Raw genomic sequence first — 16,471 nt, forward strand, 5'->3', positions numbered from 1 at the left:
ACTGTGGGGCAGAGTAATGATATCAACTGCATCCACATTAACTCATTTTATATCGCTAAACGAGCTGTGTTCTCCTTGAAGACTAATGCTTGTAGATGATCCAATGTGTTTACACAGCAAGAGATCAGTTTTAAAGATGAGGGAAGGGCAATTTTTTTTTTCACCTGTCAGTCTTGAACTCGGAAAATCATTTAGTTGGGTAACAAGATTGAACAGCAATTAGTTTAACGTATGCTATCTGTACCTAATGTCATTTCCCTTCATAATATGTGGCAATGGTCAATTAAGAAGTGGCTCCGTCAAACCATGTTACTTTCTTTTGCCTCTGATGGCTGAGATGGCAGCAACTGCAACGAAGCATTGCAGAGACTTAGAGAAGCCACTGCTGTCCGCGTAAGGATTTGGAGGAAATAGAAACGCAAAGAATTTCTTTGTTTTTCAGTGCACAAAGTACAAACGACCTTCAATAAGTACCTTTTTCTGGGTGCTTTTTCTCATGTAGATTTTAAAAGTAAGGTCAGAGCTCCACCAGTGCTCTATCATCGTTCCACCGAAATGGACAGGGAACACAAACCGCTGCTGAAATTTCACCACTGCAAGGAAGACAGAGACTTGTGAGCTCTTAAGTAGGTTCAGAGTCAACCTTTTGAGCTTGATCTGGAGCAGAGAAACCTTCAGTCTCTGCAGAGAAGACGCCGGGTGAGTAGAGACACACGGAGCTCAGAAGGTACGAGGGGAAAGCGATACGAGGGCACTTCTGAGAAGGATGGACAAACACACAGAGCGCGCTTGCACATCTGCCAGAATGAGAGACCAAGCAGGGCTGGGAGCTGAAGGGGAAAGGGCTGTCGCTGGAACCCTCAATGAGAATCTCTCGAGCTTTCAACCTATTAATTTATATCACAACTCTGCAGCTAATTTACTTCTTTTTTGTTGTCGTTGTTGTTGCTCACAGGAGCAACAATTATTCAAAATTAACTGAATATAAATAACCTTTCTCATGGAGACTGCTCTGTTCCACACACAATCATTTAATTCTGCATTACTTATTAACATCAAGCCCAAAGTAAACCCTTCTTCATTTTCTGAGACCAGAAAATAATCCGACCAGAAAATAGACCGAAAAAAGTTCTGAGACCAGGAGGGCGGCACGGCAGAGTTAATATTATAGCAGCATCTAAAGGCTGCAGTTGATACCAAGACTCTGTCATCTTAGCACGCAGTAAGACTTTCCCTTCCTCAGTGGGAGAACTCTGCCTCATTTAGAACAATGTATTTCAAGACATTATCTTGCGAGAGTCAAAGCTGGGCTGCAAGAATAATGGCAGGTCCAGGAGAAAAGTAGTGTCTGCAAGAAAAGGCTGAATGAATTGGCGTTTAGTCTAGAAAAGAGAAGAATAAGGAGTACAACAGCATTGAAATAGTATGCTTTGCATGTTCACAATGGATAAAGTTTTTCTTTTGATGAGAAAAACTCAGGTTAGACATAAGGAAACTTTTCTAACAGGAGGTGCAGCGCTCCTACAGCTTGCCTGGGATGGCTATGGAATTTTTCCCGTTGGGCATAAACAGCTCTCAGGAAAGATAACGGTACAGCGGATTGACTTGACGGCTTCTTCAAATTATTTTTAGCCCTGTCTATTCTTCTAGGTTCCAAAGAGCTGGGATGTAACTACACAAGACAAAGTGCAGGAGGCTGTAGTATTTTTGCACTACTAAAAGCCCAGGTTCAGAAGAATTAGATGTTTTGTCTGGACACGAACGGAGAATATACAAGAGAACTCAGAATTACCCCCAGATCTCTCAAGTGCAAGGCCAATGAAAGACCGTATCGGGGAGGCATTTCAAAGTTTTAATTCCAGTTTCTGGGAAGGCTGGGCAGAGAGGATCTCGCTAGTACAGCATTCTCTGCGCACGGAGGAGAGACATACAACATAAATTGTTCTCAGGGATACAAACGCTGGTGATTCTCAGTAAAAAGATTAACATCTACTGATTTGAGCACAGGACTCAAGATCTCTTGGATCCAGCAGACTCTCTGAGTCTTGTGGAAGCTATGTGACATACTTGAGCACCTGGAAAAATTATTTATTTGAGATGTAAGTATCTCCGATATTTCTAAAAGTACTTTATCATCCTCATACTTTTGCAGAAAGGATATGTGTTTTATGTTGAAATGAAGACAGGGGTTTACTGACCTGTTGTTACGTCCCTAGGAAAAGAAAATTGAAAATCCCAATAGGAATACTTCTTGGAAGCCAAAAAAAAAGAATAAAAAAAAAAATCACTTGGTTTCCTCCTCCCTGAGAGGACCATTCCACTACTGCAGCGCAGCAACTCTGTTGGCAGAGGTGCCACTAATCATACCGTATTTTTCAGGCAGCAAAGGAAATACATAGGAAATGCTACTAAATAATTTCTAAGAGATGAAGGAGTCAACAAAAACAAATACAAGGGGGGAAAATAATGTTCTTACCAGCATCTGTGATTTTGCTTGAGGCTATTCGAATTACTTCTGTTGTTATGGAGACCTGTCCTTTTTCATCCTTGGAGGCTCCCACGGGAAAGTGGTACTCAACAAAGAAGGTGCTACGAATGAAAAAGCGAACGGATGATCGCGATCCATCAGAAATCTAATGGACGTAATGAAACTCAACAGAGCAGGCAAGTTTCATCTTCACAATTTATTGGTACTCTATTTTTTTTAGAGTAATTGAACAAGCTATGTTATTAATTCCTTCAATAGATTATATGTATGTCAGACTCTCAAAAAAACCAACCCTCTTGTTTTCAGTGTACTGCCACGCACAAAGCACATTTGCACTTCCCCAAAAATCCCAGAAAAAAAGCACAGCCTGAAGCGAGCTCACATCAGGATAAATTATTCTCATCTCTAACTTTCAGAAGTCTATGGTATACAATTTCCTGCGAGGAGCAGAGAAATAAGAGCACCTGAGAAGCCTGGAGAGCTTAGGTGAGCTGGGCAGCACAACAGACCTCAGAGAAATCTTCCCTGAAGGCACAAGTAAGAAGCTGGTGAGAAACAATCTTCCTTACCACTTACTAACTGGTGCAGGCCTCGGAGGCTTCCCCATCAAACCTTTCTTCCTTGGTGTAATCTGGATGCTCTCCGGAGGGATTTTCAAGCTTTCGATGACGACTCTGGCTAGGTGGATTCGCCCCAGCAATGCCAACCTGTCTGCGCTCAGGGATGTGACGTGAGCTGCTTCTTCTGTGTCATCTTCTGGAGGACCAAGAGGCCTAGGAGAAGAGCAGCTGAAGAGATAAAAACTGAGAATCAGGACTACATGAACACTCTTAACATGACCACATGGAGGGAAAATTGTAGCTTGGTGGGATATTATTTTAAAACTGCTCATGATTAATGAAAAATGCACTTTTTGAATGTATTTTTTACAACAAATTTGGTGGTCTCCATAACAGAAATCTTACAATATACAATATCTAGGGTACAGAATTGAAAAAAAAAAAAAAAGCACATGTTCCCCATTGTTAGAGTTTTGAAAAAAGCTTATGCAGCCTAATTCTTCAAAAAGAAAAGCTTTATTTAATAACATATTAAAAAAAAAGGGAGAAGATACAGTTCTACACGTGGACAAGTCACTGCTGCAGAGGAACAGCAACAGGATTTTTGTCATAAGCTAAAATCTCACTTGCACTTTATTTGCAAGACTTGACTTGTCAATGGTTTGGTGTTGAATTTTATCTGAATGCAAAAATGGCAATAAGAAAAGTTTCAGAAATAATTGTTTGGAGCTGAATTAGGAAAAAAGAGAGTCATAAAACCTTAACACTAACTGGTATTGTACAAGTAAAGCTTAATAACTGCATTTTTAGGGACATTTTTATTGGTTCTGACATGGAAAAAGGGGAATACAATTTAGATCAGGTCAGAACAGATATTTATTTACTACAGCTATAGGAGGGAACAGAAATCATCGCAGAAACAGACTCTGCTGATGTGAACTCTGTCCCTGCAAAGCAGATGCAAATTTTACACACACAGAGACGTTGTGCAAAGACTGATAATAGGATGTGAGTCATTTCATATCTGTTACACACACAAGGCCACAGAACTGCACAAAGCTGGCCTGGAGTCTGCTTTTTTTCAGAACAGGGACTAATTTATCACGAAGGTTACACAGTGATTGTTGTTTCAGGAGACAGGGCAAGAGTCCAGTCAAGAGGCCCGCTCGGGCCTTAGCATTTCTGCTCTCACAGTTCAAAATGTTATTACTAGGCTTATTGCATTTTTGGCAAACTTGGGATTTTAACTAATTGCATCCCAATAGTTGCTTTAACAACGTACAGCAATTCCTGGGTGATGCTGGTGCTCCATCATTCCCAGCGATGCTATGAAAACTCCCCACCAAAATGGTTATTCAGTGAATTGAGTGATAATGACGGAGCACGACAACATAGTGTGATTCTTACTAATTCCTTTCTTTCTTTCTTGTGATTCTTGCTACGTTTGGACTTGGTGATCTTAAAGGTCTCTTCCAATGAAAACGATTCTATGATTCAAATACTAACTCACAATGAGCAAGATGCTGCAAAGCAGGTCAGTAATGTAACTATTTACCTGGGTTTAATTTCTGTCACCTTCTGATCCTGGTCAAAGGCATGAGAATCCTTCTGTGGATACACTGGATCAGCTTTCTTGAGAGCTTCTGCCTTGGTTATTTTTTTGGAGGAGTTAACATCATCATCACTGAGGAAATCACTTAAACTGGAATCAGATTTCTGAAACGGAAATAATGCACATAAAATAAGAAGTTAACTATCATTGTCAAGGAAGATAAATAATGGTCATGACAAAAAAAAAACCAACTAGCAGATTGCATAATTCAAAACAATTAAAATTGTATCAAAATTTTTCAGAGGTTTAAAAAAAACCCTCTTCACGGACAGCCTCAATCCTAGCAATTTCCAAACTCATTGCTTGACTTTGTAGTCTTAATAGTATTCTTTTAATGGTATTCATTTTAAGCAATGTTCTTACAAGTTTCTGTACGATACTTAATGTTTATTAAGCCTTACTAATACTGAAATCTGTGGCCTGTTTTTTGATGCAGGCTTCTGATTTCCTTCACCGTAGGGACTACATATTAAGCACCTTCCTTTTGCTCTCCACTTACAGGAGCTGTGTAAAAAAGACTCTCTAGCAGACTCTGGTCGTAATGGGGATCATTGAGTTCGCTGTCATACACCTCACTCCCGAGAGAGAGAGACTCCAAAAGGGAACCTGTCCGGTCCCAGAAACGCACAGGAGAAAAATCAGCACTGCGGACACAAGAGAAAGAAACGTAACTTAGTGTTGTAAGTTCTGCAGCCGATCTCTTATTAATTCTGAACAATGTTGTCTGTTCTGTACTGGATTTGTGCTATATTGGCTCCAGATACAGCCAAACTGTGCTTACGCAGCACCGGGCCCAACCTGATACGTGTCTGTGACCCAACCTGATGGGTTACCTTGTGATAACATCTCTGGACCCATTGTGGAAGAAGTGCAGGTGAATATATATCCACAGAATGATGGAATAGTTGAGCTTGGAAGGGATCTCTGGAGATCATCTAGTCCAATCCCTGCTCACAGGCAGAGGATGCAAATAAGAAAACTGTCTAGTTGGATTCTGAGTATCTCCAAAGCTGGAGATTCCACAACCTCTTTGGGCAACCCATTCCAGTGCTTGATGCCTTTCATCGTAAAATATATCTATTAATATCTATCTATACTTTTTATCCATAAGTACTTTATAATTTTGGAATGCATTAGGATACCAGTAATACTTAAGGGCAGTTTACTTTAATAAAAAATAAATACAAGCTATATCTGAGTAGGCAAATACAAGTATCATTAAAACATGGTTGGAGCAAGTTGGGTTTTGTTTGGTTTAAGGGTTTTCTATCTGTGCTCTGAGTTCAAAACCATTTTATGATCTGCAAATACTTCAGTGTCATCCAGTGATAAACCGCAGGGAAAAAATAAGTGCAGGGCACAAGACATATGAACTGAAATTCGGAACCATATCTGACACAGAAGCTGTACGCATTTTATGATTCCATGATTCCATATCCCTGATTTGGACATAACGTAAGCACCATTTATGGTCTTGCTACACAAAATGAGAGAAAAAGGTCAATTTAATATTTGAAGACAGATGAAAACTAACTATTAGTTCTATTTTTAATTTACAGACTGCAAGTTCTTCAAAGAAACACTGTATTTGTTTTATGTAGTTCTTAGCATTTTAGGACACAACAGTAACAACTATTAAATAACTCAATTTGATAAAATAAGATCGCGGTCAATCTTCCCGACATCACTTTTATATCAAAGGACTATCCAGGTTGTGATGCATTGAAGTTGAGTGCAGCCTGAGGTATAAAACACCTCCAACACTTGCACCTATAATTCACTGGTTACACTTCCAGAAACATGGAGAACTTGAAGAGTCAAGAGACATTTTTCAGTATAAAGTGGTCAAATAAGGACAATTTTGCTGTAACCTCCAGCGCATCACGCTCACCTGCCCAACAGTAAATGTATCGCTCTCTCTTCAGAGTTTAGGTCAAATTGCTGATCTGAAACTTCAGATGGAAGGAGATGGGGATCTTCAGGAGCGGGCACATAATTTGAATTCAAGCCTTTTGGGCTCCTGGATAACAGCGATGGCAGCACAGAGAGCAGGAAAAGGAAAAATAAAGATATTAAGGTACGTTCAAGATTAATCGATCAAGGATAAAAATCAAAGGTGATGTACAGCTTTCTCCAGTTTGTAGCTCAATCTCTAGATACACAAAAACTTCCTGCAACCCTGCAGTCTGCTGCAAGCCACATTCAAAATCTTACACTTTGCGATGTGCCACAGAATCACAGAAACATTTAGGTTGGAAAAGACCTTTAAGATCATTGAGTCCGACCATAAAGGTTGGCCTAATCTTGCAGTTTAAGCACAGCTGCTGCAAACAAGAACGCAGAGGGCCTGAGAAAGACAAGCTTGATGTTTATAAATGATGTTCTATCAGTTTTTCCTGGAAAGTCCAAAATCATCTACTTTTAAACAAATTGGAATAGTTTCAGCAGATAATTTAAATTGTGTTTGCAACAGCAACATTGACTGTCAACAATGACATTATTTTCTGGTTTACAGTGGAACAAAAGGCAATATTCATATTTTTCTAAAAATAAGGAATTGGGAGTTTCTCCTGTAAAGAACATGCATTTGTCTTAACACTTCTAAATTGCCATTTCACTGAATTGGGAACATTTTCTAAGCCTACTACTAAACAAAGGTGAAGTCAGAAGTTGAAAAGGCACAAACACTTTTTTCTTTTCAGTCTGCTAGGAGAGATCATATAGAAAAGAAAACGGCTACTAATTCTGAGAACACAGTTACAGACGCAAATTTTCATGGGTATTTTGGCACCAACAGATGCAAACTAGAACATGCAAAAGTACTCAATTTATGTCACTAATTACTCATATTTCTTAGAAAACCTGTTCTCTGTGATGAAGTACCATTTAATTTGCTATGTTCTTTACATTACTCTTATTCCTTATCAATATTTAGTATTTCCTTATCAAATAACTCTGCACTAAATACAAATATACTGCAAAACAAAATTAAAATCAATGACTTAAATTAAGGCTTACTACATGATGATTAAAATCAATTCACAAAATGTAGGCTTTTATTCACAAGCAGAAATTAATTTCCCATTTGAATGAGAATCCCAAAATACATCACATGAATCTCAGTATTTAACTTTTCCTGAGAAAGCCTCAAAGCTTCTGGTTTGGAACTTAATCCCACTTCCCCCTTTTCCAAGCTCACTTTGCTGTTGCTTTGAAATCGTCTCTCTCTATAAAAGGAGGCACTTCATTCAGTTCAATCTCCATGTCCGGGCTAGACTTCATTGCGGAAACAACCATGGCATCACGGAGTTTATTGCCTTGATCCAAAAGAGCTGAGAAATAAGCAGAAGGATTAAATCTCAGCATTCAACTGCAATTTAAAAGCCGTGTGTAAACACAATAAATGTGCCAGCTACAGCCAAGAACCTTCTCTTTTCTGCTGTTACAAAGAGATCCTGACATACTGGAGATTAGGCGCGCGCTATACACCATAAAACAGCCAGCATAGCTCGGAGTGAGCAAGAGCAATCCTCTGTCAGTCTCCCACTCAGAGCCGTACAAATAATTCATCTGCACAGACAGAGTCAGGCGTTAGAGGGGCGTTATTAAGATACAGCGGCGAGATTAATTTATGGAAGAGTAGCTTGTCACCTTAGGGTCTCTCAACGGCAGTCTAATTTTAGGTGTTCTCTGTAAATATAAAAAAATAACTGAAAAGACAACACATATGGAAATATGCCCTACTTTGATGCTCATTTGAATCCAGTCCAGGTGGTCTAAAAGGGATGCTAACTGGCAGGTTACGAAAAAGAAATCGTTTTCCATCTGAAAATGCCAATGGCATAGAAAACCTACCAAGACCTATTCAAACACGAGTGGCACCTTTGCTGGCTAGCTCAGAGACATGTCAATCATTAAACAGTCTGTGAAGCTGAACTTCATTTTGTTTTACCCTGGCAGATCAGAACTCAGGCACACTGCTAGCGCAGCATGTTTTACCTGACCTGGATCTTTCAGCCGCCTTCCAACAAGACTAAATCCGTGTTTTTTAAGACCTTTTTATCATCATTTTCTGTTTGAAATAATATAGTGAGAGCACGCAAAGTATCACTTTTCCTTAAGTCTTTATCTCTAGATAGGCACCTGAAATATTATCAAGAACTATTTATCGTGAAATCTGAAAAATGATGCCAATTGTATACAAACCTGAAAGCAGGTCTTTTGTAGCTGGGTTATGCAAAGAGAGCACCCGCGTGTTTGTTCTAGCAGGTGCTTCAGGCTCGGTGCTGGTGGGAAACAACACTTGCTGTTCTGAAGGATTCACTTTCAAATGTTCATCTGGCAAAATCTGATGGTGACGAGACACCGCAAAAGCCTCCTTTATGTTTTCAGAGTTCTCTTGAAAGAGCAAACGGTCCTTTCCTCTGTTGACAAATGAAACATTATTTCAGTAACAACTATAGTGGATCGGTAAAGGGATTCAAATCTCTCCAAATTCTCCCTAGCACTGCAGCTGCTCCCCTTCAGTACTTGCTCCAAAAAGAAACATGACTTGTTATTTTAATGACTCCTCATCTTCCACTAACACCATCAGAGAGACCAACTCAAGCTGTACATAAAAGACTTGTGGCACCTCTTGTGGCAATTAGCATGGCTTGAACTAAGTCAGTACAGAATGCAAATTTATATCAGATGAGAAACTGTCCCTGTAAGCTCCGAAATGCTGAATGATCCGGATTTCATATTAAATACATGTTCAAAAAGATCAAGTATTCCATAACTCACAAGTGTACAGCCACTGCTTAAAAAAAGTGTGTGAACTGCAAAATAAACCCGAATTTTTTCACAGGGAAGAAAACATACCTAGGAGTTGTGGCTCTGCTGTTGTTAACGGACTCTTGGTCAGGAATAGTCACCCGTGTTTGCCTGGACTGCTGCGATGAAGCAAGAAACGGGGTCTTGCTGCTTCCCTGAGCAGGAGGGATATCCAAACTTGCATCTGTGGTTGGGACAGAGGTGCTGGTGTCATACAGTGCTGGCAGAGGTTCTAGAACTAGGGAGACCTAAAAGACAGAACATGAAAATAGTATTTCACTCTTTTCTTAATTAAGTGCAACACACACTCTATTCAATTTTACATTTCACGCTATGGAAAACTGCTGCTTTTCTATACAAAGTAACAGTTATACCATAGAGTTATGTAACATCGTAAAACTCTTGACATATTTACAACATTTCACGTTCTATGTTTTCAAATCACAGGCAACTACCTTTCAGCATAAATTGTCCAGAGCCAGGGCCGCAAAACAGAACACCACCTTCTTAACCCCGGACTTCAAAATCTACAATTTCAGCCCACTGAGGCTCTGGAGAAGTGTCAGAATTGAGTATCTGTTTTTAAATTCACTGTTAAAACTCACTCTCAGCATGGAGACTACAAATTTTTTTTATCAAGCTGAACTACCAATGATACACATCCTTCTAAAACAAAACAGAATCAACACCGTTAGTAATCATTTTTCATTTGCTACCTTAGTTCACAAATGCCTTGGACAGAGACCAGATCTGCAGTGTACATAGCACAGCTAGATCCTGGCACCCGACCAGACCAGTCTGGAGCCATCAGCACAGGAGAGACACGGAGCTGTTGGAGTGGGGCCAGAGGAGGCCCCAGAGATGATCCAAGGGCTGGAGCCCCTCTGCTGTGAGGACAGGCTGAGAGAGTTGGGGGGGTTCAGCCTGGAGAAGAGAAGGCTCCGCGGAGACCTTGGAGCCCCTTCCAGTCCCTCAAGGGGCTCCAGGAAAGCTGGGGAGGGACTCTGGATGAGGGAGGGGAGCCATGGGACAAGGGGGAAGGGGTTTCCACTGCAAGAGGGGAGATTGAGCTGAGATCTCGGGCAGAAATTCTTGGCTGTGAGGGTGGTGAGCCCCTGGCCCAGGTTGCCCAGAGAAGCTGTGGCTGCCCCATCCCTGGAGGGGTTCAAGGCCAGGTTGGACGGGGCTTGGAGCAACCTGGGCTGGTGAGAGGTGTCCCTGCCCAGGGCAGGGGGGTTGGAAGTGGATGATCTTTCAGGTCCCTTCCAACCTCAGCCATTCTATGATTCTAACTTTTAAAGCAATAAAATTTATAATAAAGAAAAAAAGATGTAACGACTACCTGCAGCTCTCCTAGTTTATCAGATTTTGGTGAAACTATGGTGAAAAATCCAGTGATGGGATGGCTGGGAGAGAGCTGGGACAGTCCAGTGATTTGTACTCTGCCAATTGGAAGACGGTCAAGTTTGGTCATTACCTCCAGGACAAGAACACCCATATCTGTGAAAATGAGGAACAGCTTCATTTCAGTCTCACACAACACAGTCACAATTAAACACAATTAAATTTTTTTTGTTGAAATGACAGAGATGCTAGAGGTTAAAATAATGTTGTGTCAGGAAATTATGATAATGAGGCAGCAGGTAAAGAAGTGTTATACTGATAATAAATTATGATTAAAAAGTTCAAGATATCCAGTCTACCATAAAAGGACTACTTATGATAGGCCAGGGGGCAATGGTTTTAAACTGAAAGAAGGGAGATTTAGATTATATATAAGGAAGAAATAGATATAGATTATATATAAGGAAGAAAAGTTTTACTATATATATATATAAGGAAGAAATGTTTTACAATGAGGATAGATGTTTTTACGAGAGGTGGTAGATGTCCCATCCCTGGAGGTGTTCAAGGCCAGGCCAGATGGGGCTTTGAGTAACCTGGTCTAGTTGACGATCTCCCTGCTCATTGCAGGGGGGTTGGAACAAGATGGTCTTTGAAGGTCCCTTCCAACCTAAACCCTTCTGTGATTCTATGAGTAGCAATAGCAGGCACAGGTTTTATGGACAGACTCTAGACACCAGGTTTGCATCAGTTTCATAGAATCACAGAACGTGTTGGGTTGGAAGGGACCTTTAAAGGCCACCTAGTCCCACCCCCCTGCAGTGAGCAGGGACATCTTCAACTAGACCAGGTTACTCAGAGCCTCATCAAGCCTGGCCTTGAATGTCTCCAGGGATGGGGCCTCCACCACCTCTCTGGGCAACCTGGGCCAGTGTCTCACCACTCTCAGTGTAAAGAACTTCTTCCTAATGTCTGATCTAAACCTGCCCTGCTCTAGTTTAAAACCAATGCCCCTTGTCCTATCACTACAATTTCCTGCAGATCTGTCGCTAAATTAATACCTCAATACAAGCTCAACTGAGTATCTTTTTATTCTTCACACCCCTAGACCACTGAAATGCCTATTTAATATGATACTAAAAATCATCTGGTCTCGACACCATGGGGACTACAGGACGCTTCAACGGTTTGGAGACCTGAGGGCTAAACCTGACTACTAGGGAAACTGATGCCACCAATTCCAGGCTGAGATCAAAAGCCTCCCGAATCAGGAAAACGACCTAAAAAGCCATAAGTGAAACCAGGACGGGGGTTACTTGGTGGGTAAATAACTCCTTGGCTTTTGCAGGTGTCCCCACGGCTCTGTCCCGGCCAGGACAAAGCAGCTCTACCTGTCAGGTAGGCAGCAAACTGCCTGGGCCCGCAGCGGACAGCGTAGCGGGCGGTGGTTGTCCCTGCGGGTTGTCCCGGCCGGCCGGCGGGCTGGAAGACGGTACCGTCGGAGGTCTCTCCCCACCACCTCAGGCGGACGAGGGCGGCGGGCGGCTTGGCGGCCGTCCATAGCACCCGGGAGACGGTGCAGCGGAGGAAGCAGCGCAGCGGGCCCTCCACGAGCGGCGGCAGGCTGGTGGACGCGGGGACATCGCCGATACCTGCAGGGATGAGGGGACCGAGGGGTGTCAGCGCCCCGGCCCGACGCGGGCCACGGGGCTGGGCCGCGCTGCCAACCGTCCCCCCGTCCCACCCCACGACCCCTCCTTCCCTGCCCGGAGCGGCCCACCTCCCTTCCGCCGGGAACCCCCCGCCACCGGGGCGGGCGGCCGCGGCCTCTTCTGCCGCATTCCCGCCTCGCCTCAGGCCGCGCCGCCGCCCGGCAACCGCCGCCTGGGCGGGAGCGGGGCGCGCCGCGACTACAACTCCCGTCATGCACTGCGGTCCCGCAGGAGCCCACGGAGAGGCGGACTACATTTCCCAGAAGGTCCCGCGGGTGCGCTACGGGTGCCCGCGGCGGCCAGCGCCTGCGGTTCCCGTGGTGCCGCGCGGCGGCGCTGTGGGGGGAGGCCGCTTCCGGTGGAGCGGAGGTTGGTGGCGGCCGAGGCCGTCGGCGGGGCCGGTTTTGGGTAGGGGGGCGGGAGGTTTCGCGGTGTGTCTTTCTGTGTCGGCGCCTCGTTCGTCGTCATGTCGGCCCTGGAGAAGCAGCTGCACCTGGGCCGTCTGCCGCCGCGGCCCCCGTTGCCCGGTGGCGGCGGCCAGTCCGGCTCCAAGATGCGCATGGGGTAGGTGGGGGAAGGGCGGGGGCGTCTGAGGGGACCGGGGGGGGAGGAGGTGGGGGAGGGCTTTTGACGGGGGGACAGAAGGGGAAAGAGGCTAACAGCGGTGGGGGAGGGATGCTCGTTGCCGTGGGCCTGGGGGTCTTGCTGGGAGGGGGCTCGCTGCTGGGGGGGCTCTGGAGGGAGAGGGTGCTCGTTACTGGGGGCCTGGAGGAAGAGGTGCTCGTTACCAGGGGCTCTGGAGGGAGGGGGTGCTGATTATTGAAGGGCTCTGGAGGGAGGGATGCTCGTTATTGGGGGGTCTGGAGGGCAGGGTGCTGGTTATTGGGGGGAGGGGTAGGGGCAGGAGATGCTCTTTGCTGGCAGGTGGCAGCAGAGGGGAGAGGGGCCACCCTTGTTTGGGCAGGTTGGGGTGCCCCGTGCAAAGGGGGTGCTCTGTCCTGGGTGGAGCTGGGGATGTACTTTGGGGGGGCGGGTTACTTGTTGCTGGGGGGGGGTGGCGATCAGGAGCTGGGATGTTTGCTGCCGGGGTATTTGAGGGTGGAGGTGCCGGGGGGGCGGGTCTGCGGGAGAGGGAGCTTCATTGGGGGAGCGTTTGTTCCTGGAGGATTTGACAGGCAAAAGGGGAAAAGTGGGTGCTATTTGCTGGGGAAGGTGTTTAGGGTGGGGGGGGTGGCAGTCCAGTGGAGCTGGCTGTCAGCGTGGTGGGTCTCCCTGGACGGTGACATGATGCGAGAGGCCATCAAGCCCCCGGGGCTGGCCTTGCTGTGTGCTGGATTGTTCACCAGTGCCCCGGGAGAGCAGGATCTGGACCGGGCTTGTCCATCTACCTCTCCCTGGCAAGGAGGCACCCAGACGTGTTACTGCACCAAGAGTATCCTCAGTGCTGGGAGAAGGTGGCTGGTGCTGGGATTGCTCTTCAGCAGCCCTTTTCTCCGAGTCCTTTTGCCATCTGTGTTTGAAGGGAGGGTCTAATGCATCATGATTTATCTAGGTGTCACCTCAAAGTCGATGAAAGTGTGGCTGGGCGAGAGAGGTATATTTAAACGTTATTTCTCAGCAGCAGAAGTTTATGTGAACCTGTACAGTAGGTGAGCTCTGCCAAGTGACTTAAGTCCCTGCTTCAGATGATGGAAGATCTGGGATAGTCCGGTGCAGATGTCAGATCTTTTAAGCAGGAGCGAGAATGTGTTTTGGAAACTGTGGGAGAAGATTGACCAGTGTCTAAGTGCGTGGATGACAACTAAAAAAGACTCGCTAGACAAGAACAACCTTGGCAAAAGCTTTATTCTTTAGTGATGAGTCAGAGGGATAAAATGGGTTGCAAATGGGATGGCTTTGAAGGGAATTTAGTAATTTCACCTCCAAAGGTGTGAGGGAGAAGCTTGTCTTCCAAGCAGGTACCTAGTTATGGTAAAAGGAGAGCAAGACGATCTCGCAGCAGGGTTATGGCTGGAATGTCGGGAGGGATGTTCTAGCTGCAGAGTAGAGCAAAGGAAGCTGGCGATAATCACAGGGACTTGGGCTCAGGATGCTGAACAATTCAGCAGCCCTGGGCAAAAGTGTAGATTTAAGCAGAATGGCAGAAACATGGAGATTTTATTAAATCTAGAGGATATGTGTTTTCAGGGCTGTATGACTTTTCGTACGTAGCTGATTGTTAAAGTACAAAACCTGAGGTCTGGATTGTGACAAAGACCAGGGGTTGATCCTCTGGAGGAACGCCAGCCTCCGCGCGAGAGCTAACCTCTGCGAGGTCCAGGTGTGCGCTGCATGATTCCTGCACGGTATGAAGTGCTCTATTTGGAGGATAAAAATATCCTACGATTCCTACAGGAAATCTCCTTTGCCTTGATGCACGAAATCAGATAACGAAAAAAAAAATGAAAAAAACAGCTACTCTGCTGTGGCTGAAATAAACTGTTTAGGTATTTATGGATGGGAGAGGACTATTTCCCTTCTCCTTTAAAGCACAGTTTTAAAACATTTATTTTGTGTTTTATTGTTTATACTATATATGGATAGTTGATGTAGTTAGTATATGAACTAATGCTAACAAATCTTCATCAAATACTTATTTCTTTTAGTATCAATTATTTTAAAGCTAAGCTTCATGTAAGTATTTAATGGCATGGCTTTGAGGCTAAGCAAAAAAGTTGTATTTAAGGATTAATTTGTACTGTTAGTGTAGAAATAGGCATAGAAATTAGAAAGAAGCAGTTTTGAATGACTTTGAGGGGGTTGCTGTCTCTCAGGACTGCTGTCTGCCCTCCTGTATCTCTTGGTTATCTGAAGTTGGGAGCTGGGACTCGTGGGCTCTGTTTCCGGATTGCTGTGTCGAACCCTGGGGTTGTAAGCAAGTCACTAAACCAGTAGCTCGCCCGTTTGTGTTGTGGAGAGTCTTGTATTGCAGAGGAATGTGCTGAAGGTTACGTGGTACGTACAAGGCTAGATTTAATGTGAAATATATTATTTAATTATGCTGGCTCTGTTCAGAGCCAAGCAAACCCTTATGCTTTACAAAGTCTGCCAAACGCACAATTTTTCTGTTTCAGGTGAAGAAATAAATTATTTCTTCCTCCTGTTTTATCCTGTTAAGAGTCTCATCCCTTGTGGTTCTTTTGTGTAATTTTGAATGTGCTTTATAATTGTTTCATGCATTGCAAACTTCGTCAGCACCCCATCCAGTTCTTTCCATACAGCAGTGCACACACCGATGGCACTGTAAATGAGCACCGTGACACATTGTTTGTTCAGTTAAGTATTTCTACATTAATAATAACTATAAAAACTTCCAACGTTGGTGTTAAGGTGGCCTTAAACAGGACAAAAATCAGTTTGCAGTTTGTCTTGCTGCCAGTGTCACCTTCTATCAGATATTTCACGAAGGCAGGTGTTTCCATGTTAAATAAAAAGTCAAAAATTAATTTCCTGCAAAATAGGGTGATCTGCTGTGAGACCTGAGTCGGTAAGCTAAAGGAACCGATGTGTTTCTCACGTGCCTCTAATTGTCTGTATTCTTGCAAAATGATGCCATGCTACAGGATATATTTTCCATATCATTGTTGTTTCTGAAAATACATCCTTGTGATAATTTTTATGAGAAAAATAGACAAAAGTAAAGGCTATTAAGGTACTAACTTAATGAGGTGCTGACAAAACCCCCATGATATTTGTTGCTTCGCTTACTCATCACAGGTAAACAAACAAATTGCAATTGAGCATTTCCAGGGATTTTTAAATGGATTTTATGATGTACGCCTGTGGGGTATTTTTGCAGGTCGGTAGTATTTATGCTCGTGCAGTGCTCGTTAGTAGCAATCTTATATAGTAATTTATGTAATGCTTTCTATCTTGCTGATCTTCAGAGGGTTTATGAACG

General features: G+C 43.9%; 2 protein-coding genes across 9 annotated transcripts in view; one reads left to right on the forward strand and one right to left on the reverse strand.

Annotated features, from left to right (window-relative positions):
- C2CD3 (C2 domain containing 3 centriole elongation regulator) overlaps nt 1-12,771 on the reverse strand; it is a 59,810-nt gene extending 47,039 nt beyond the window's left edge. For 2 of the 4 annotated variants that reach the window (XR_010070093.1, XM_063327787.1), the window contains exons 1-12: nt 12,600-12,767; nt 12,211-12,471; nt 10,818-10,975; nt 9,524-9,723; nt 8,867-9,084; nt 7,860-7,992; nt 6,552-6,680; nt 5,160-5,304; nt 4,604-4,764; nt 3,058-3,276; nt 2,477-2,589; nt 475-593 (exon numbers count right to left, since the gene is read on the reverse strand). Coding sequence is in view for 3 of the 4 variants with exons in the window: in XM_063327787.1 (XP_063183857.1) it covers nt 475-593; nt 2,477-2,589; nt 3,058-3,276; nt 4,604-4,764; nt 5,160-5,304; nt 6,552-6,680; nt 7,860-7,992; nt 8,867-9,084; nt 9,524-9,723; nt 10,818-10,975; nt 12,211-12,471; nt 12,600-12,660 (1,917 nt within the window). In the remaining variant the exon portion in view is untranslated. Of the gene's footprint in view, nt 1-474; nt 594-2,476; nt 2,590-3,057; nt 3,277-4,603; nt 4,765-5,159; nt 5,305-6,551; nt 6,681-7,859; nt 7,993-8,866; nt 9,085-9,523; nt 9,724-10,817; nt 10,976-12,210; nt 12,472-12,599 lie in introns of all 4 variants that reach the window. The other 2 variants (XM_063327796.1, XM_063327799.1) reach the window with 2 other exon arrangements.
- A 106-nt stretch (nt 12,772-12,877) lies between these two features.
- The window catches only part of PPME1 (protein phosphatase methylesterase 1), a 36,962-nt gene continuing 33,368 nt past the window's right edge, over nt 12,878-16,471 (forward strand). For all 5 annotated transcript variants that reach the window (XR_010070115.1, XR_010070119.1, XR_010070116.1 and 2 more), the window contains exon 1: nt 12,878-13,095. Coding sequence is in view for 1 of the 5 variants with exons in the window: in XM_063327804.1 (XP_063183874.1) it covers nt 12,998-13,095 (98 nt within the window). In the remaining 4 variants the exon portion in view is untranslated. The remainder of the gene's footprint in view (nt 13,096-16,471) is intronic.

The sequence above is a fragment of the Chroicocephalus ridibundus genome, chromosome 1 (assembly GCF_963924245.1).
Source record: "Chroicocephalus ridibundus chromosome 1, bChrRid1.1, whole genome shotgun sequence".
Classification (NCBI taxonomy): Eukaryota; Metazoa; Chordata; class Aves; order Charadriiformes; family Laridae; genus Chroicocephalus; species Chroicocephalus ridibundus.